Raw genomic sequence first — 22580 nt, forward strand, 5'->3', positions numbered from 1 at the left:
AGTCAGAAACAATGAAAGAATGTATACTAGTAAAATAGTTTACGTTTGTTTGATTCTGTGATCAGATGAAGAGTTACCAAATCATTATAAAGATGGTTTAAAAAAAATCTCACTTCATTTTCCTGGCAGACATGTAACAAGGAAACAACAGCTGCTGCTCCAATGGCAAACTTTTGAAATCATGTAGTGCCACCTACAGGTTACAGACTACTTCAGACAACTTTGCCGAATTTGGTCGCCTTTGAACATTACATTTAATAGATATGGCTGTTATTAAGTAGCATGGTGGGGTTTTTTTAATGGTCCTAATGCCCATTCTGTGAAAAGTGAAGAGTACAAAAAGTCTAACTGAAGAAACAAAAACACACTTTTTAGTGAAGTGGGACTTTAAAGAAATTGTAGCCTCAGACCTAAAAGCATCAACATTTTGTCCTTGACCCACAAAAAGTACATTTTGGTTAATATTGAGGTGTTTGTGCCAAAGAACAAACATTAGAGAGAGCGTGTTTTTTCTGTAAATCCAGGTATATAGTAAAGGTTTGTCTTTGTGTGTACTCACATGTAGTGCAAAAAAGCATGAGTTGCTCTGAATTGTACACAGGCTGCTCCTCCTAATGGCTCCACAGCATAGACTCACGCACAAAAAAAGAGACTTAATGAATATATCTTAGGGTCATTAAATATAGTTAGTTAGAGAAAAGAAAGAATAAGACTGGAATAATTTCCAAGTAAGACAATTCAAGCATTAAAAGAGTGAAGAAAAGAACAATGGAAGGACAAGAGAGGAAGAGATGAATGAAGGAGAAAAATAAAACAAAAAAAAGAAAAAAAAACTATACACACGTTTTGTTTAAACTTTTGAATTGTATCAATTTCTAATGACGCAAGGTATTGGTTCTCAATGAAATGCTGCTGGAGACACAGACCAAATGAATATCTAAACATACTACTACTACTACTACTACAAAATAATAAGAATTATAATAACAATAACAATAACAATAACAATAACAATAACAATAATAATAATAATAATAATAATAATAATAATAATAATAATAATAATAATAATAACAACAACAACAACAATAATAAGAATACGAATATGAATAATTATAGTAAAAATCATAGATTTGCATAAGATTATGATATTTAACATGAATATAATGTTTTATATCTTTGTACGTAATAGAGTCCATAATGTATAATAATTTATGATCAATGAAAGAAGAAATAACAGTTTAATTAATTGCTTCAGAGACACATATTTACCAGAAATATTTTGTATTATTTATATGTATTCATTTACAGTAACCTTTAACTATTAATTTAATGGTCAACAACAGAAATCCAGCAGGTGGCGGTATGAACTGCGTCACCAAACCAATCACCAGAAAAAAAAACAACCACGAAGAAGAAGCGGCAGCGACGTCACAGGTCGGAGGTGAAAACATGGTGGAACACGGGGAGATCCGCGTGGTTCACAGAGGAGGCAGCAAAATAAACTTTAGAGAGCCTGTCATCACCAGCGACTCCAAGTAAGTTTGTGTTTACACCCAGATAAAGTTTAAAGTTGTTTTTAGAGGATTTTAATTAGCCTGGGAGATAACTGCTAGCTGTTAGCATGTAGCTGCTACTGAACTCTCTGATGTTTACATTAAATATCTCTAATTTATTTCACCTCTGAGACATCTAACATTAATTATCTCATCGCCCCTCACATTTATCTGCTGACCCTTTGGAGGGGCCCCAACCCTAGGTTGGGAACCACTGGACTAAACTAACTAACTGTATATAAAGTAGTGTAAACTAGCTCCACCTCCAGAAGCTACAACAGTAACATGCTGCTCTAACACTGATGCTTCACTATTAATAATCTAATGATGTCATAATAATAATATATCAGTCAGAGGGACCAAACCACTACTTTTACTGTAATACTTTGACTACATCACTCATAATACTGCAGTACTTTTACTGTAATACTTTGACTACATCACTCATAATACTGCAGTACTTTTACTGTTATACTTTGACTACATCACTCATAATACTGCAGTACTTTTACTGTAATACTGCATACTACATCACTCATAATACTGCAGTACTTTTACTGTAATACTGCATACTACATCACTCATAATACTGCAGAACCTTTACTGTAATACTGCATACTACATCACTCATAATACTGCAGTACTTTTACTGTAATACTGCATACTACATCACTCATAATACTGCAGTACTTTTACTGTAATACTTTAACTACATCACTCATAATACTGCAGTACTTTTACTGTAATACTTCAACTACATCACTCATAATACTGCAGTACTTTTACTGTAATACTGCATACTACATCACTCATAATACTGCGGTACTTTTACTGTAATACTTCAACTACATCACTCATAATACTGCAGTACTTTTACTGTAATACTTTAACTACATCACTCATAATACTGCAGTACTTTTACTGTAATACTTTAACTACATCACTCATAATACTGCAGTACTTTTACTGTAATACTTTAACTACATCACTCATAATACTGCAGTACTTTTACTGTAATACTTCAACTACATCACTCATAATACTGCAGTACTTTTACTGTAATACTTTAACTACATCACTCATAATACTGCAGTACTTTTACTGTAATACTTTAACTACATCACTCATAATACTGCAGTACTTTTACTGTAATACTTTAACTACATCACTCATAATACTGCAGTACTTTTACTGTAATACTTCAACTACATCACTCATAATACTGCAGTACTTTTACTGTAATACTGCATACTACATCACTCATAATACTGCAGTACTTTTACTGTAATACTTTAACTACATCACTCATAATACTGCAGTACTTTTACTGTAATACTACATACTACATCACTCATAATACTGCAGTACTTTTACTGTAATACTGCATACTACATCATTCATAACACTGCAGTACTTTTACTGTAATACTGCATACTACATCACTTACAATAGTTTTTTCCACAGGGCTATTACTTGTAATGGAGTATTTTTGCATTGCTGTATTGATACTTTTACCTCAGTAAAGGATCTGAGTACTTCCTCCACCACTGAATTATGTATTTTGTGCTGCAGGTTTCTGCTATGCGCCTCAGGAGAATGTGTGAAGGTGTTCAGCACCTCCACAGAGGAGTGTATCCACGACCTGCAAGGACACACCGACTTGGTCACAGGTGTGCTGATCAGACCCTGGAACCACCTGCAGGTAAAGTGTGAACCTGTAATTTACTCACAAAAGTGACGTATTTGAACATGCATATACATACTATCTGTCAAAATCCATGATGTATTTGTTTGATTAGTGTCTTTCCTGAATTAGATTGTCAAATATATTGTCTGGAGCTGCAATTAGTTGATTAATTGTCAACTATATGTTCATCTCTTAATTTTTTCATAAATTTAAGTAAGCAATTTCAAACTCTTTTATTTTTCCCTTATTAAAAGGTTTGGCCTACGTTGGTACGTTGTGTTGGGTTTTGTATGTTGTGAAGCTCTTTGAGGCAAATATGTGATAATGGACTATATGACTATTAAATTAATCTGACATGTAAGCAACTTTAAATCGGAGGCCTACAACATATTAAATATTAATGTGTTCTAGGTTTGTTTTATAACCTGCAATTTTTTAGCTGTTTTACTCTTCATATTATTAGAGCTTTATTGCTCTAATTGGCTGTATATAAGTGAGTCTCTACCTCAGTCTATCTCCTCGTCTAAATAAAGGTGATTAACATGTTCATGTGTAGTTATTTTCCTCTTTGGTTGTTTCTGGTGATTGTTTATATTTGTATTTTTTTGTCTGATGATGTTTCTTCTTCCGTGTTTTTGCAGGCTTATACTTGTTCAGTGGACGGCACCGTACGGCTTTGGGACTTCACAGATGGGATTCTCATTAAGGTGAATCGGATTTGTGTATTTACTGTAACTCTGCTCCCCCCCGAGAAGTTTATTTGGATAGATTTGATTGGTCTGTATTTTATTTTCTCTGATGTTCATGAAGCTGTTTGTGATCTCTTCCAGACTTATGTCATCGGATGCCCGATTTACTCCATGTACGCCTCTGAAAACCACAATGGAGTCCTCTTCATCGTTACCCCAACACTAGGTGACAAAAGATCTGGTAGGTTTGACACTCAGCAGAAGAAATTGATCCTCTGGTCCAAAGTTTTCTTTCAGCTGCCGTCACTGTATTGATTTTAATATTGGTGATTTCATTGACATAAAAACAAACCTAAAGTGATAAATTCCACGAACTTCCTTATCGAGTTACATGAGGCCAAACCCGAAATCATCAATAATAATGTTGAAAGAGTACCAAGCTGCAGAGCAAAGCTACTTATTATGCTCGCTGGAAACATGAAAGTGGAGCTGCAGCAACTATTCGACAAGTTTATTGACATAAAAACTTATCAGCAGCTATTTTAATAATTGTTTAATTATTTCATGTAATTCTTAAAGCAAAAGTGCCAAATATTCCTCCAGTTCCAGCCTGTTGGTTGTGAAGATTTGCTTAAGTGATTATCTTTGAGTTTTGGATTGTTAGTCGAACAAAACAGACAATTTGAAGATGTCATATTGGATTTCGGGAAACTACGACAGACATTATTCACAGTTTTTAGATGTTTTATAGACTAAATGACTCACTGAGAATATAATCATCAGATTAATCAAAATGTTAGCTGCAGTTCTACTTTAAAGGAAAGGCGGGAGATTTTATTCAGTTTTAAAGGCAATCAGGGTGATTTTTCAATCTTATCTCACAGTTTATTTCCAGGACCATTACTGGATGTATAAACACACTAATGAGTCTTTTTCTTTTTTCTTTTACATCTTATATTTATAATTAAATATCACCTGAATGTGGTAGATTTAAACCTGTGTAAAAGTTTTTCTAATGCAGGTTAAATGTGTTTTTTCCCACCCATTAATGCCAATATGTGTGTTTTTTAAACCGACCACTAGGAGGCGCCATAGACAAACAAATCAAATCATGAACTGTTCAACATTTGTATAGTGAAAAAACTGTGTAAAAGGTCACTGGGTAAGAATGTCAAACAGGCTGATGTTTGACTCTGTGTGTGTGTGTGTGTGTGTGTGTGTGTGTGTGTGTGTGCAGAGCTTTTCCAGCTGGTTGCGTTACATCTGCCGCAGAGTGGAGATCAGCTGGTGGAGGCCCGAGAGCTTTCTGCTGTGCTCAGCGACGTCAGCTCCAACCCGGAGGCCATCGCCTTCGGCCAAGGGGTTTGTACACCGTCACCGACACCGCACACATCTGGATGTGTTCATGTCTTTAAGCATTAAATCATCAAATCATCAAAAAAAAAAAGATCTGAATCTGCTAAAATAATCTGAGAGGTCGCCTCTATTCAAACTGTTTCTATCCTCAGAAAACCTCTAATGATCTTGTAGTCTCATGAAAGCGAGTAAAGGTCCCAGTTTTGTGCTAAATAACGGACTTATATTCACTCTTAAAGCAGCTATAATCCATATTTTTTAATAAGAGTTCATGAAACAACAGTGTAATTTAAGAGTTGCTACCTGCAGATAATTACCAGCGACTCTGCAGCTTTTACAGAGTTTTATAGCAAATTTCGGCTAATATTTTTACTGTCCTAGTTCACTCTCAGTGCTTTCATTGTGTTGTTTCTGAAGATAAAGCTCTCAAAAGCCACTGTACACTTCCTGCTCAGCACCAAACCAAACAGCTGGTGAACATAGTGGAGGATCTGGCAGCTAAAACAGCCAGATATTTGCCTCAGGAGGCTGGTTGAGAGTAAAAACAGGTGGACACAAAACTCCAAATGAATAATAATGTTTCTCTGTAACTGCTGTTCAAGTTCAACATATCTACTTTAAAAGGTGATGGATTTAAGAACAGTACTTATTATAAACACTACAGTAAATATGTCAGAAGTAGCCCCAAAGGTTATAGTTTTCATCTGTTGTCCCTAAATAAGTGTGGAGTCGACAGCCTTAAAAATCAAGACACACTGTTTCGTAAGACGTGTCAGTTATAATAAATATATAAAACACAGAGTTACACAAGTACAGCAAACTATGATTGGACAAAGAGAGCAGACATAAGCGAGAATGAATGTTTATGAATGTTTCTGCTGCTTTGAAATGGCTAAAACATGAGTAATTGTAGGTTTTTAAGTCTTTAAAAGGACTCGAGCAGCTTTTGAAATACACTTTAATAAAAGCTTTCCTGACTTTTGTGATCCTGCATGTGTGTGATTAATAATAGCAATAAGCAATAACATTTTCGTCCTCACAGGGGGATTTCATCGCCTCGGCTAAAGGTTTGCAACTGGAGATTTATTTCTTCAAGAAGCAGAAATCATACAGGTGAGCAACAGCAAGGAAATTATATATATATATATTTATATATCTTTATTTATATTAGAGAGGTCATTTGAGTTCATAAATCACATTTACATAAATACCTAATAGTATAGAAATAACGCAAATATTTGCATTAAGCCTGATCTGAATAAATGTTGTCTTCTTTTTATTGCTCTACCTTTTTATTTTAGTTTAATTAGCAATTAATGTCACACATGAAAATCTGCTCCTTATATCACATATATTTATACCAGTAGGATGTCATTTTTTTGGGCAGTCCCAAAATAAATGATAATAGTTGCTTCCACATAGCCTCCAGCAATTCCTCCCAACACTTTGATATCTCTTCTAGGCCAGATGTGGAGATGATATTTTATTAAACATGAATTAATTCAATTCAAACTTACAGCTTTACAAACTTGCTTCTCGTCTGTTTTTTATTTATTCTATTTAAAGGTTTTCCCTCAAAGAAGACAACAAGAAAGGAGGTAAAAACACGTTCATATGCATCGCCTGTCACCCGAAGGATGACTGCATCGCCACGGGACACGAGGATGGAAAGATTCGCTTGTGGTGAGTGTTGAAACACGGCGGCCTTGAATCATGTACTCACTCACTCACTGGCTGCTGTTATTCAATATAAACCTTTGCTGCTCACGTGTTCTCACTTTATTTTGCTGACTGCTGCAGCAAACGTTGAACATGTGACTTTAAATCAGTTGGTCTCAGTTTTTTTTTTATTGTTCTATTAGCTTAGTTGTATTTGTCATCTGCTTATTTCACTATTTAAACTTAATTATTTTCTCCTTTTTTCTTTGTAAATCACTTTTTAAAATCTTTTTGTATGTTGTAGAGTGTGTATACAGTCACAAGCACTTTATTATCGTTCCTAATATTTTGTCCACCCCATTAACATACATGAGAGGAGCAAAATATTAGGAACACCTAATATAATGCACTCCAGTAAATCAAAACCATCCACTACAACATCAATAATAACTATGAAGTAAATTTAAAGCTGCAAGGTTTTATGGCGAAACATGGAAAATTGCTGCATCGCCACGGCAACCAGGTATAACGGAGGAAAAGGATTTTTATGAACTTTTCATCTCTAGGAGGAAGAGTTCAAGTATGATGCATGGAAATTGCAAATATGGTGCCAAAATTGAAAATTCTAATCAAAACAGCTGACTTCCTGTTGGAGTTAGGGTATGGGTCCAATAGACTTTTTTGTGTGTCTTGACATGATACATATTTGTACCAAGTTCCGTTTGCGTATGTCAATCTGGAGCGAGGGGCTACATTTTTTTCCTTGGCTTAGGGGGCGCTGTTGAGCGATTTTACCATGCCCATTTCCACTAACCATAAAATATCAGATTTTTTAATGTTTTGGGGCTACGTTTAGGAAGTGAAAATGCATTTTTTTCCCAGGAGAAGAATATAATAATTCCTACAGATTCAATAGGACAGTTTAGTGCTGAGGCCCTAATTATATCTTTCTGACAGTGACGTGCAGACTGACAACTTTGCACATTCATGTCTCAATATCTTTTTTGATATTAACTTTTTATGTTTCTTTTTTATCTTTCCAGGAGAAACATCAACCATAAGAAGGAGTACACATACTCGACTCTGCACTGGCACCACAGCGCTGTGAGCTCACTGCGCTTCACTCCAGAAGGTACGAACACATCAGCTACATATTTACTGTTTGTTACGACCACAATACGAAACAGATGGCTCAAAGCTGTGACCAGCAAAATATAAAAAATGGATGCAAGATTGCCAAACAATACCAAAACTAACCAGAGAGTCAAGAGGCCAGAAAGAACAAAATGTAACAAACATGAAATAAATGTGAGGTTTTCAGGGCTGAATGCCAGGAGGAAGAGAGACTGAGAGCTCCTGTACTCTCCTCTATGAAGAGTAAAGCAGGTCCACCCACTAATCAGCTGATCAGCAGCACCTGAAAGTAAAAAGTAGATTGTTGATGTCTGAGTCAATTAGAGCTGCTACGATTAGTTGATTAATAGATTCAACCAGATCATTAATCAGCAACTATTTTGATAAAAGAATAATGGTTTTAGTCTTCTTTTTTTTTTAAAGCAAAAATACCAAACATTTAGTGGTTTTAGTGATTGGTGTAAACAGTATTACTGGAGACTTGATGTCCAGAAACCTCAACAAACCAAAATCTGATGTGATTTATACTTCAGTTTGTTAAACATGGCCTTAAACTAATTTGATGACATTTTTAAGATGCCTCATTTAGCTCTGGGAAATTTAACAGGCATTTTTCACCAGACCATTAATTAGCAACTATTTTGATAATACGATACTGATTTTAGTCTTTTTTTTTAAAGCAAAAATACCAAATATTTAGTAGCTTTAGTGGCTGCTGTTACAGTAAAGACTTTCTTTTTCCTTTTGTGCACCTTAAAGTAGGATAAGTTGTGCCAGAAACATCGACTCTGGTTTCAGCTTTTCAAAATCTGATGTGATTTATACTTCAGTTTGTTAAATATGATCTTAAACTGATTATATTTTGGGTTTTGGAAAGTTGGTCGTACAAAAAAAGACATTTTAAAGATGATTCATTTAGCTCTGGGAAATTGTAACAGTCATTTTTGACAATATTTTTGTCATACATCACAATAAAACCTGGTTTCCCACACTGTCTTAAATATCTATCAGTCCTTCAGAAGGGTTCCTGTGTCACAATAACATGTTTTAAAGTTATTTTTTTGGCTTTCAGCAGCACTAAAACAAACCAAACCTCCCTCTCCATCTCCATCTCTCTCTCCATCTCTCTCTCTCTCTCTACTTTGTTTTATTAGGAACCAACCTGCTGAGCGGAGGCGTGGAGTCCGTGCTTGTCCAGTGGAAATACAACCAGGAGAGCCAGCGGGACTTCCTGCCTCGCCTGGGCGCCGCCATCACTCACATCACCGTCTCACCTGATGGAGCGCTGTTCTGCACCTCACATGCAGACAACAGTAAGTCAACTGTAAACCTGAACTGTAACCTTCAGATTGAAACACAAGCAGTCACAAGCTGCTGGGAAATAGCAGTAACAGTGGAGATAGACGTGTTTGTTTAACCTTTTGTTTGGAGTCAGAATCTTGTTTTTTACATCAGTGAAAAGAGTTTGTTTAAAGTTATTTCACCAGCCGGTTTAAACTTCAAACTTTAAACTTTTCTGTACCTATAAAGTGCTGTCCTTACTAAGAGCTGTAATGATAACGATGTGAGTTAAACACTTATCGTTCTGTAAACAGTGGCTCCAGCTGTGTTTGCAGCTTAGGAAAATAGATATTGATGACTTGTTTCTGCTCTAAGTTGCAAAGAGAAAAGAAACAGAAAAGCAGAAAGGCTCGCAGGTGATTCAGTGTGATGTTTCAGTATTTACAGACCAAACTGACATCCTTTTTTTCCCTTTTTTATTTGCTTTTTAGGAAATGATGTTAGAGTAATGCTTGACTTACATAGCATAATAAAAGAAAGATAACAGACAGCAACGACAAAACCAAAAGGAAACAAAAGAAAAAACAAAAAAACAGACAAAAAAAAACCCAAAACACAAAAATATGCTAGTTCATCAGATATATCAGTTAAATAATATGATTAAATATAATTTTATATATCCATAAACAAGGTGACATCAATCATTCAGTTCACAGTGATGCCTTCAGGTACCTTTTGAGGGGAACTAAAGTCAGTAATTCCTGCTGCTATCAGGTCACTAAACAGTAGACATTTTAAATAACATTTTTAATGACTGTTCCTTTCACATGATAACAGATGTATATTTAATTATTTATTTTATTTCTCTTTATTTTACCTTTTACATATCTTTATCTTGTTGTCCTTCACTGATTTTGTGATGCTGTGTGGTTTATATAGGAAGGATTTTGATTGGCTGTCTGTGTTTCTAATATTCATCAAATCGCTCCGAAAGTGATTCAACGATATTATTCAACACTGTCGATGTCGTTATAGTTGTGGTGTCGACTCCTCCATTTACTGGAGTTAAAACTATATTTAAAATGGAATATTTATAGTTACAGTTATAGATATCATTCTTGGTGTAGACGGGCCTTAAAAGCATCATTGACTGAGAGAGACGAGTAATGTCTGCAGACAGAATCAAGACTTGATTTCAGTATTAATTAAAAAAAAAAAATAATTAAAAGCTGCAGTAACTGATTTTTGTGTCTTCTGTCCTTTTTTTTTAGAAATCACGATCATCCAGAGCTGTGTGAAAGTGTCGGCCGTCATTCAGGGTCTGGTCAAAGGTGAGTACAGACTGCAGGCGGCAACATGCTGTACGAGCTCCTCAGTAATACAGAAATCATAATTAATCTTTGTATTTATTAACTATTCAGTCATTTAGGTTGTGTTCACTGTGATTCTGCAAAAGTGAAGAAATATGAGAAATATCTCTGTTATAACTAATTAAATGATAAAAGATATCTAGAAAATAAATTAAATGGGGAAAAACTGTAGTGATGCCTTGAGAGTCAGCTGTTACCACTTTTATCTGCAATCTCCATTTATGCCAAGAAAAGCTGCAACTATAATCTGTATTTAATTAAGATCAGGATCTCTGTAGTGAGAGAAACTTGAGTCCAGCAGACTGAAAGAAAACAAGCAAAGATGAATATGAGAAAAAAGGACGACGTGCAACACATAACGAGGCAAATAAACACTAATACAGGAACAGAAACAATCAAAACATCACCAAAAACAGTCAAATCAGATCATATTCGTAATTTAACTTCAATAGTGTTTAATCAAATAATGTAAAGGTATTTTTTAAAGGTTTGAATCATTGTGTTAGTCACAAGGAAATATTTAATTCAACAAGAAGTACCAAAAAATGTACACAATTTTTATGATTTGGTTTTATTCTGGTATAAATCAGCCTACACATTTCACACTTTTACACGTATTCACCAGAAAAACTAACAAACAAACAAAAGCATGCAGATTCAAGCCATAAACATAAAGCACAGACACAGAATGTAATCAGCAGAGTTGTGCTTAAAATATAAGCATGGTGCAGGATAAAAACGCTAAAAGTTAAAGAAAAAAAAAAACTTGGCTTGGCTCCAAATCAGGACAAAGACAACTTGTACCTCTGTTGAATTATTGGCTGAAAGTTGTGACATAGATTATTTATATTTATCTTTTATACATGTCAGCAGATTCATTTCTTGGGAAAATGTTTTATCTTCTGTAGTTTCATAATCACTTCAGTTTACATTTCAAACACAAGACCCAAATTGATACACATGAGAACACAGACCTGTATTTGATAAAGATGCGGACTCAGAAATCCACATCTGATAAGATTTAGTTATTCCACAACTGTCTGTATAGTGTGTTTACCCATAGAGCCCTACTATAAATGTTGAGTACCTCAACACTTGTTATATATTATTTTGTGTTTTTTTTATTGGCCTTTATTGGACAGTTGGTGGGAGAGAGAGAAATGGGTATGACATGCAACAAAGATCCCAAACTCGCCAGACTCAAACCTACCATGTTGCTGCTCTTACCCCCAAATGTTTATGCTATAAAATGCACAGTATGGGTCTCCAGCATTTAGAAACTGTCGGATGCTAACTTGCATATGTTGGACAATTAGTGTAATTAGCATAATTAAAGTAGACTAGTACTGTAGCTCAGCAGATTAACAGTACAGAGTGTCAAAACCTATGAACAGAATAGTCAGTGTTATACCTGCTCTTATTGGACTAACTTCAAGTTAATGCAATTATAGTGAATTTAAATATTCACCATTTTTCTGGACTTCCTTAATCCCCCTCAAGGAGCTGAGAACTGCTACAGTACCCTTTTTAAATTAAGTCCTGTTTCTGAACATTTGTGCCTCTCTGTGTCTCTTACATCAAACTTGTCTGTCTACATGTGGCACATCAAAAGAAAAAGCAACATTTCACCGTTGTTTGACACAGATTTTTTTTTACTTTTTAAATGTGTCAACTTCTGCCCGAACATCCACCAGAGAAAAACACAACACTCCCAGTCAGTAAAAAGTACTGGCAGCCGTCTACTACCACTTGACATGAATGCAGCAATTGATTTTTACCCTTTTTTCTTTCCCCCTTGTTTAGGAGAAAGTCTCAGCTCAGACCTGATGGTGGACCCACGCAGCAAAGCTCTGGTGCTGAACGGGAAACCGGGACACCTGCAGTTTTACTCGCTCCAAAGAGACAAGCTGCTGTTCAATGTAAACACTCTGAGCTAAAAAAATAAATAAAAAATGCATAAATGTGGTTCTGAGTACTTGAAAGCAACTTATTTGCTTCGACTTATTCACTCACTGCCAACAACCACAACTAACTCGGTATAAATTTGCCTAAATAGCCTAAATTCTTGGTCCGTCTTGTGTGTTTCCCGCAGCTGGACATTGTGCAGCAGGAGTACATTCACCAGTCGGGCCTGCAGCAGTTCGAGGTGGTGAAGGCGGCCTTCGACGCCTCGGGCAACTGGCTGGCAACGGTGGAAGAAAGAAAACAGAAGGCGGTCGAGCTGGAGCTGAATTTAAAACTGTGGGCATTCGATGAACAAACACAGAGGTATCCTGTCTGCTCTTTTATTTATGTATTCTCATTCGGTGTGTTTGCACTGCACTGAAGTGACCTGTTTACTCAGAAGAAACTAGGTTACGCAGGTGTTACTGTTCAAGATTTGGTTCTTTATACTTGCTGATTAGGTTTCAGATGTATTTTTATATCTGTTTTCTAATCAGGGCGTCCTTGTAAAAGAGAGTTTGCTCTCAGTGGCCTAAGCTGTCTCAATAAAGGTGTGAATGAACAAGTTGACCTGCACTGTAGTAACCTGGTTATTGGAAATGTATGCAGCTGATAAGTAACCAGATTTCTCCTCCACGCCCGACTCTATGTTGGAATGGTGTCTTACTTATTTAAAGCTTATAAGTGATAGAAAACGCTGCTTTTTCAACCTTTTTCACAGCCAGAACATGACGAATTAATGTTCAAATGTTCAGTAGTGGAAAGCAACTTATTCATACCTCTCCAGGCTTCTTTGTGTTTTTAATTGTAAGTTAAAAGTTAGACAGAATAATTAATAATATCAGGACATATCACTCATCCAGCTGCTCCATGATGTTATTGTCTCTGTCTACAGTTTACTTTTATTATTCTGCACATGTGTGCTTGTAAAAAGCTGTAAAATCTACCTGGAAAAAGCAGGTTTCTCCCTGATTTATGGTTTAAGCAGCTTTCTTGTTTTACAATAACAGTTTAAGAAATCCGCAAAGTGGAGAAAACTGACTGTAATCTTTTTACTTAAAGAAACACAGCGATGTATTTATGTTTGCACAGAAATACAATTACTATATTAAAAAAAAGATATTCCTTTATTAGTCCCACGGTGGGGAAATGTACAGTATTGCAGCAGCAAGTGGATAAAAACAATAAATAATAATTAAGTACACAAGCAATAAAACAATAGTAGGAAAAATATAGTAAAAAAAATAGTAACATTATGTGCATTATTGGTGTTGAATGATTATATACCTGAGTTTGTTATTGTTAGTGCACAGAGTTAAAAAACATTTGCACAGTTGAACTTAAAGTAATAGCATACCTGAAATACTTACATATACTCTGATGCACTTATACACACATGTATATACTAGATATTTATGAATTTAAAGTAAACAGAAACTTGTGCAGGAAACCTTGGAAGCTAAAATCCTATACGAAAATGAACATCTTACATTAAATACATTAAAATAATTTAGTCTAGTAGTGTTTTTTTCCATTTCTATAATAGGAATAAATGCGCTGTGGTCATTTTTTTCCCCTTTTCCACTTTTTTCCAACCACAACCCTGTAACATGCGTTCCCTATCACCTGCAGTTTTGTGCTGAACACGACCATCTCGGCCCCCCACGAGAGCCGGATTATAGCCATGTGCTTTTGCCGCGCCGCCGACAGCCAGACCACCATGCTGGTCTCCACCAGCAAGGACGGGCACTTCAAAGCCTGGCAGCTGGCAGCTCCAGCCCACACAGAGGGTAAGTAAGGGCTCTCTCTCTCTCGCTCTGGTTTTTTCTCGCCAGTCCAGTCGGCCGATAGGTGGAGGTGAAGTTAAGCAACAACATTTACTGACCTTATTTAATCTGATTTGACTCTGTTGGTTTAAGCTTTGGCTCAAAGTCATCGTTATCTCATTGGTTTTTATCGCTCGGACATCATTTGTACCAATTAATCCTCATCTTAGACATGCATCAGTGTTTGTGTGTGTGTGTGTGTGTGTGTGTGTGTGTGTGTGTCTGTAGTCCTGAGATTTGAGTAGGTCAGCTGTGACTGCAGCTGCTTTGACGCTGTGGCCAAACATGTGGGCTCAGTACACACCCTCACTAGGATTTTATTCGCGGACTATTTTATACACTTGACTCTCTTGCCTTTAATACTGTACACACAAACACACCCTACTCAGCTTTTATTACAGAACAGGCATCAACAGGTGCTTGTGAATGGTTTTTAAATCCAGCAAAGTGATTTATTAAAAACATATCGCTCCCTCAAGGTTGTGTTTTATCCTTCTTTCTCTGCTATCGTTACACCAATATTATCTCCTGCAGAAGTGAAGAAGCAACGTTGTTAACCCTTATATACTGTTTGGGTCAAATTTGATCCGTTTTGACATTTGACACCCCAAATGTCGTTCTTTTAGTGACCCAAAATACTTTTGTGTAGGTGCTACAAATTTGTGAGGCTGTTCCAGGTCAAATGTGAGCCGTATCTATTGACATGGGCGGCTGTGGCTCAGGAGGTAGAGTGGTCGTCCTCCAATTGGAAGATTGGCGGTTCGATTCCCGGCTCCTCCAGTCCAGTGTTGTTGGGCAAGACACTTAACCCCAAATTGCTCCCGTTGCTGTGCCAACGGTGTATGAATGTGTATTAATGGTTAACTTCCCCTGATGTGCAGGTTGGCAGCCTGCGTGGGAGCTCCTGCCATCAGTGTATGAATGTGTGTGAAGGGGTGAATGAGTTGTAGTGTAAAGCGCTTTGAGTGGTCGTAAAGACTAGAAAGGCGCTATATAAGTACAGTCCATTTACAATTTTACCATTTACATGTCTTTTTATTAAATGATTAGTTAATAGTTTTAATAAGATAGTAGTTATGAGGATTTCTTTTATATGATGTAGCAGTGAAGACTGATGGCTCTAATGGTTATACAATAAACCCCACAGTTCCATTAAGTTCTTAAAATACATTTCAATCATTATTGCTATGTTATATTTTCATGTCTTAGGTAAAACAGGACATGATATTGTGTGATAGGAGCTGTTTAGTGGTGTAAAACCTAAAAAATACTCTCTCTGCTCTCTGAAACATTAATCAAGGTTTAATCACATTTATTGATCAGTCAGATCGACTATTGATGCTTTCTAAACACATCTGTGGTTCAAAATCTGGTATAGACACTTTTTATGAGGGGATTCTTAGACCGAGTCAAATCTGACTCAGAACAGACTGCAAGGGTGTAGAATATGAACAGTATGTAAGGGTTAAATTATGCAGATGAGCCAGTGTTGAGTCTGAATACATGCAGTAAACAACCTGGTCCAGACATTTCGAACTGTGCTGTGAAAGCAGAGAGAAATCCGACCCACGACATCAACCTCTTTTCCAACCTCTCAGTACTGAAGTCCAGCTGGTGTAACAAGTTCAATCATTTAAATACATTGCAGTGAAGATAGACACCTCCTTTTCCTTTTCCTTTTTACCAGCACACTGACTCTGTGTACAAGAAAGTCCGCCAGCCGAAGACTCTTAATGTCAGCAGGGACATTTAACCGTGGTTTACAGGACACTAATTGAATCACCTTTAACATTTCATTCCTAATACCCACATAACTAATCAGGACCTGCAAAGTAATTGGTTCACCTCCAAACTCCCCTATCTGACATGGTCACCCAATCAGAGATCAGGAAAGCTACTCGTATTAAAGCAGGAGGCCTCTCACCCCCCCAGCTCCCCCAGTCTTCCCAGTTACTGCTGTCAGGTCGATGCTATAATGTCCCACTGACCTGGAAAAACATCTTCCAAAAACCCTTTAAGCCTTCTGCAATCACCACCCTGAACAAACCAAAATAGACACTGTACTCCATCATGTTTAGTGTTGTTCTTGTCAGGTGTCGTTTTAACTGTACGTGTGTGTTTAAATGTGTTGTTGAGGCTTGTTTCTGTTATTGTTTCTTTTATTTGACTTTTAGACTGCAGATTGCAATACAGGCATATAATAAACAGAGGCAGTATCATCTCTTCTGCTGTCCATACATTTCTAAGATGTGTGAACTGTGTACATTTGGGAGAGATTAAATGTGCACATAAGAGCAATAAAAAGTGTGGCAAGTATATCTGAGAGAGGTTAGAAAAGAAAAATACTTATTTTTAAAAAGGGGTTTAATGCATATCTATATAAAAAAAAAAGGGGCAGGGAGAGGAAAGCATTACATGATCATTCGCTTGACACCTCCACAAAATCTGGCTGCAAGAGCTTCACATATTTGACCCACTTAGTCCAAAATAACTTAAACACAGTTTGCTTGAGACGGAGAGAGAAAGTAATCCTTTCCATTCACAATAATGTTGTCTTATCATTTAAAGTGCACTAAGCAAGAATTTTATATATACACTTATATAAATGATCATATGTGTATATATATATGTAGGGAATCTCATTGAAATTGCACAAATGAATCACAGTCAAAACCTCCAGCAGCCAGTTTTCTCTCACAGTGAAAAAACATCACGTGGAATAGTTAGAGCAGGAAACTATAACCTACGTAAAGGCAGCTAAGGTGTTATATAAACATGCAATATTAGTTTTAACAGGATTTGCATATTGTCCTTAAAAAAAGGTGAGTTTACTCTGTTTTTAAAGCTTTCCGAATAAATACATTTCCTCATCTCTCCTTTTTAAAAGTAGACAGGAAGCCATCTGCTGACGCAGCACATACGTTAAACATGACAGACCAGTTTCGTGTTTAAACATGAGCGTTTGCATTTCTGTTACATAAGTTACATGACACATGATTGAAGGAGCAGTTCCACATTTCATTTTTTATAAAGCTCCAGAAAATGAATTTGCAGCTGTTCTGGTTTGTTGGTTCGACCTTTTGTGCCTTTTTTGCTTCATGCTTCAAACGTGTGAATATTTTCTGTTTTTTTTTTCTTTTTTTCAGTCATCTGATTTTAAACTGAATATCTTTGAGTTTTGGACTGTTGGTCGGGACAAAACAAGACATTTAAGGGTGTCACTTTGAGCTTTAGGAAAAAGTGATCAACATTTGACACTATTTTCGGATGATTAAAAAATGTGTGAAATCTTGGATGTACAGTTTGAGAGACCTTGTAGCCGAGTGGTTATAACCAAACACCCGCAATGTCCCTGGTTCGAGTCCAGCAAGGGACCTTTGCTGCATGTCATACCTCTTGCTCTCTCTCCCATTGTTTCCTGTCGGCCACTCTGCCACCAACTGTCCAATAAAGGCATAAACGCCCCAAAAATAATATTAACAACATATCAGTGTGAATCGAAGGAAGCCTCTTGAACTTGGAGCCAAATTCGGCTTTATTTCTTAAGTCGCAGTCATCTACCTCCTCCTCAAGAAGCTCATTCTGGACCCACGAGTTATTGCCAGCTACAGATCTGCCTGAAACCTCCCTGTCCTGTCCGTGGTTTTGGAGAAGGTGGTTTCTTCTGAGGCTTCAGGACCACCTGAAACAAAACAACCTATTTGAAAATGCTGTCAAGTTTTCGTTAAACACCTGTTGATGGCAGCTGATACCGGGTCCCATTTTCTCCTGATTTTCTGATTCTCCATCATCTGAGTGCTGCATTTGTCGTTATGGATGACACAGTCCTCTTAGAGCACCTCCACACCACTATTAAGTCAGACTCTGCACTTAAGCGGCATCAATTCCACCTTTCCAGAAGGATTGAGTTTGTCTCACTGGGCAGGTGTGGATCGGTGCTTTCTGTCACCTGTGGAGTTACATAGGGATCTGTTCTCTGCCCCATCCCGTTTACCCCTCTACATGCTACCTCTTAGATATGTCATCAGCAGACATTTGGTGTCTATTTATCTCTATGCTGATGATACTCTGCTGTACATTAAAACATCCCTAAGTCCTTCTGCAGCCTCGTCTCACCCCAGCACCTGTTTTTAAGGATATAAAGATGTGGATGAGCACAAATATCCTCCAGTTAAACAGCTGCAGAACTGAACTCTACATGAGATCCAGTCATCCCCCTCAATACCTCATCTCACTTTTGACAGCCAGGTCATCCCCCTCTCCTCTTCAGTCACTAATTTAGGTGTTCGGTTTGACCCTCAGCTGACATTTGACGACCCCAGAAGAGAAATGCAAAACGTCTTTCTACCATCTCTAAACTCCACCACCGCTCTCTACCTCTCTACTCCTGTCAGATGCAGAGAAACAAGCCTTAATCTGAGCTCCTCACAGGGATCTCTGATAGGAGCATCCAAAAGCTCCAGTACATTCAGAGCAGTGCTGCCAGGATCCTGATTAGAGACCAAAAACACAAACATAAACATATAAAAAGACAGTCTCCTTCAGGTCTGTCTTACAAAGTCCTGCTACTCACTTACAAACCCATCAGTGGACATGCACCTCCCTACCTCCACCCAGACCCTCAGATCTGCCAACAGCTTGCTCCTCCGGGCCCCCAGTACTAACCTCCACCTCATGGGGCCCTCAGTACTAAGCTCTGCACCACGGGGGATCGAGTCTTCTGCTCTGCTGCACTACGCTTATTGAGTGGCCTTTCTAACCATCTGAAAGCAGCACAGACCCCAATTTCTTCTTAAAAAGACATAAAAACCTTTACATTGAGGATGTTTTTTTCATTTTAACTATTATTACCATTTACTTTATGTTGTTTACCCGAAAACTGTGCCACAAATTAAAAGTATAATCATTATTTAATCCAGAACTCTTTGTGTCTGACTCCCCCCCTCTCCTTCTCTCTCTCTTTCCTCTCGACCGGCCCGACAGATGAAGGTCCGTCCTGGTCGTGTGATTTTGTCGGAGCCTATCACAGCCTGGTGCCTGAATGCTGCTGTTTCTCGGCCGATGGCTCTCTGCTGGCCGTCAGCTTTCAGGAGGTGGTGACTGTGTGGAGCCCGGCCTCCTGGGAGCTCCTGACAACCCTTTCCCAGCCGCCAGGAGCTATCAGGTCAGAGCACACAAAACTACCCAACATATCCAACAAGGGCGTGTGTGTGTGGAACATCAATACTTTTGTAGTGCTGAGTTTAATATGTTTGCAGCACTGTTAAGTAATGAAATGCTTGGTCATAGTCTGTCCCTTCCTGAACAGCTGTGTTGAGATTAAATAGACAAGTTGGGTCAAGTTTGGTGGAAAAATGTGTTAACTCAACAAAACAAGGCAAATTAATGTATTTTGTATGGCATATTTTAATATTAAGGCCATTTAAAGTGCTTTACCTAAAACATAAACTTTAAAAATGCATGAGGACAGGATAGAAAAGCAACACATGGCAAAGTAAAATACATTTAAACACAATTAAAAGTGTTAAATTGGAACTTAAATGAAGCTAAAATTGAGATGGAGATAAAAAAAACAGGATAATAAAAAGTTACAGTGCAGTGTGTGAGATATTAACCCCTAAAATATTCTTCAGCCGTTATTTAAAACAAACAGAGTTGTAGCAGACCTGCAGCCTTCTGGAAGTTTGTTTTAGATATGTGGAGCATAAAAAAACTGAACGCTGCTTCTCCTTATTTAGTTTAGACTCTGGGAGACAGAAAGCAGACCCGTCCCAGATGGCCTGAGAGATCTGGATGTGTTCATAGCAGAGCAGCAGATCTGAAATGTATTTTACTTCTAAACCATTCAGTGTTTTATAAACCTACAGCAGTATTTGAAAGTCTGTTATATATGGTGTAAAGATCTGAGAGCTGGAGTGATAGGATCCACTTTCCTGGTCTTAGTGAAGACTTTTTATGGAGACCTGTAAAGACTTTTATACAGTAGTCGAGTCTGCAGAAGATAAATGCATAAACAAGTTTTTCCAAATCCTGCTGAGACATAAGTCCTGTAATTCTTAATATATTCTTCAGGTGATGGCAGGCTGACTTAATAACTGTCTTAATGAAGCTGCTGAAGTTCAGGTCTGAGTCCATGAATATAAACAAGATGTCAAACTATTATTTTAACATCTGTATTAAAATGCAAACATCGTAAGTAAACTTTAGGGCTTCTAACACACTCACACTAATAATAAGAAGAATATTCAACACTGTTTTTTTGGTATTTTCATGTAATTTCTTGGAAAACAACTTTATAATTTTAAACAAATAATTTGACATTTTGGGACATAAGTTTATTCACTTTCTTGCTGAGAGTTAGATGATAAGATTAATCCCACTCTCATGTCTGTACGCTACATATAAAGCTCAGTAGCTGCACATAAAGACGGGAAACATCTAGTCTGAAAGGTTGAAACATTTTCCTTCCAGCTCTTATACAACTCTCTAATTAACATGTTAAAAACCAAACTGTAAAAATGATAAGTTGTGGTTTTCGTAAGGGTTGGGGTCGGTGAGGTTATGTGCCAGGCTGTTTCCTGACCCTGAGCTGTTGCCAGGCAACCAGAGGAGGCTGCAGGAAGTTGCTGGTCACGGTCAACAAATGGCCCCTTTGTACGAGTTTAACAGACGAGCTATAACGTGTTAATTTATGAGCTTTAGAGGTGTTGAAAGGCCGATTCTGTTATGTTTTGTGCTAAGCTAAGCTAACTAACTGCTGGCTGTAGCTTCATATTTAACATAATTACAGACTTGAGAGGGGTATCAATGTTTTCATTCACCTTGCAGCAAGGGGGCGAATTAATGTAATCCCCAAAATGTGAAACTATTTGTTTAAAGCTCACAGTGTTGAGTGTTTTTTGGGATTGTCAGAGGTGTAGATTTAGTTTAAATGGATCGTTTCCACCTTCAGTCTCTGTGCAGGCCGATAAAACAGGGAAGAGAAAACTGCTGAGTCACTACACCTTAAATCTTATTTTTAAGTATCGGTTTTGTTTCTTGGCACATTTTGATATCAACAGACCATTAATACACTATAAGACAACATCATCAAACAATAGAGCTTTAACCCTTTACAAGCTGTTCATATGCTGACTCATGAGTCTCTACAACAATTCACATTCATGAATTCCTCATCAGTCATTAATAAATGTATTTCTTAATCATGTGGGGGAAAAAAGTCATTCACAATCATTATTTTATAATCCAGGAGAACATTTTATATTATATGAAGAATACAGCAACATGTTTGAAGGCTGATTTTTTTAAAAATGTTTTTAATAAATGCAGGTCAGATTTGCACATTTTGCTTATATAAAAATGTTTATCAGCTGCACAAAAATGTAAAAAAATATGCATTTCATTTCCATTGTTGTGTATTGTGGGTCACATTATGAAAAGACAGACTAAAAGAAATGTGCATAGTGTGTTTTTACTGCTCTCAAATGTAAAAATTGGTCAAATGTGACCCTGAACAGTATGTTAGGGTTAAGTGGTTATTAGCAAATATCTCATTTAGTGTCTTAAAAACAGGACGGTGACTGTTAGAGCCGTGAAGAAGAACATTAATTAATTATTTATGACTTATAACTTATTAAAAGTGAGAGCTCAAATATCGTAAAGACATAATTTAACCCAGAAGTAGCTGCATTAGAAAAAGAAGAAACTTGAAAGGAAACATTGGCGTCAAAAAATGATCCATTGCCAATTTTGTACCTTCACAACTTTTAATATCTGTTATCGAGTGTCTGCAATGTTAAATATTTATTAGTCTGTTTGTCCCTGATAAGCAGAGACTGGACAACATTCAGACCGGTAGCAGAGGACAGTGAAGTGAATCTGTGTTTTAGTTGTTTACGGTCGACTCTCTCTGAATAGTTTAAGTGACCTCCGTCTCCGCCGCTGCTGGCAGACGTCCAGCAGTGTTTGTTTCTCAGAGGATGTAACTGAAGAAGTAGAAGTGCTGCCTGTCAGGCTGCGATTTCGCAACGTAGCTCAGAAAAGAGTCTCCGAAATGTTGGCAGATGTCCTCTTCTTCC

At 37.1% G+C, this 22580-nt stretch overlaps 1 protein-coding gene across 1 annotated transcript in view; it reads left to right on the forward strand.

The window, feature by feature from the left end:
• Positions 1-1429: 1429 nt before the first annotated feature.
• The window catches only part of wdr75 (WD repeat domain 75), a 29136-nt gene continuing 7985 nt past the window's right edge, over positions 1430-22580 (forward strand). Inside the window, exons 1-14 of the mRNA XM_062432460.1 lie at positions 1430-1538; positions 3129-3258; positions 3885-3950; positions 4074-4173; positions 5170-5294; positions 6331-6401; positions 6855-6971; positions 7991-8079; positions 9236-9394; positions 10634-10693; positions 12536-12651; positions 12825-13000; positions 14309-14466; positions 19486-19666. Coding sequence (XP_062288444.1) covers positions 1453-1538; positions 3129-3258; positions 3885-3950; positions 4074-4173; positions 5170-5294; positions 6331-6401; positions 6855-6971; positions 7991-8079; positions 9236-9394; positions 10634-10693; positions 12536-12651; positions 12825-13000; positions 14309-14466; positions 19486-19666 — 1634 coding nt within the window. The 5' untranslated portion in view covers positions 1430-1452. The remainder of the gene's footprint in view (positions 1539-3128; positions 3259-3884; positions 3951-4073; positions 4174-5169; positions 5295-6330; positions 6402-6854; positions 6972-7990; positions 8080-9235; positions 9395-10633; positions 10694-12535; positions 12652-12824; positions 13001-14308; positions 14467-19485; positions 19667-22580) is intronic.

The sequence above is a fragment of the Scomber scombrus genome, chromosome 13, assembly GCF_963691925.1.
Source record: "Scomber scombrus chromosome 13, fScoSco1.1, whole genome shotgun sequence".
Classification (NCBI taxonomy): Eukaryota; Metazoa; Chordata; class Actinopteri; order Scombriformes; family Scombridae; genus Scomber; species Scomber scombrus.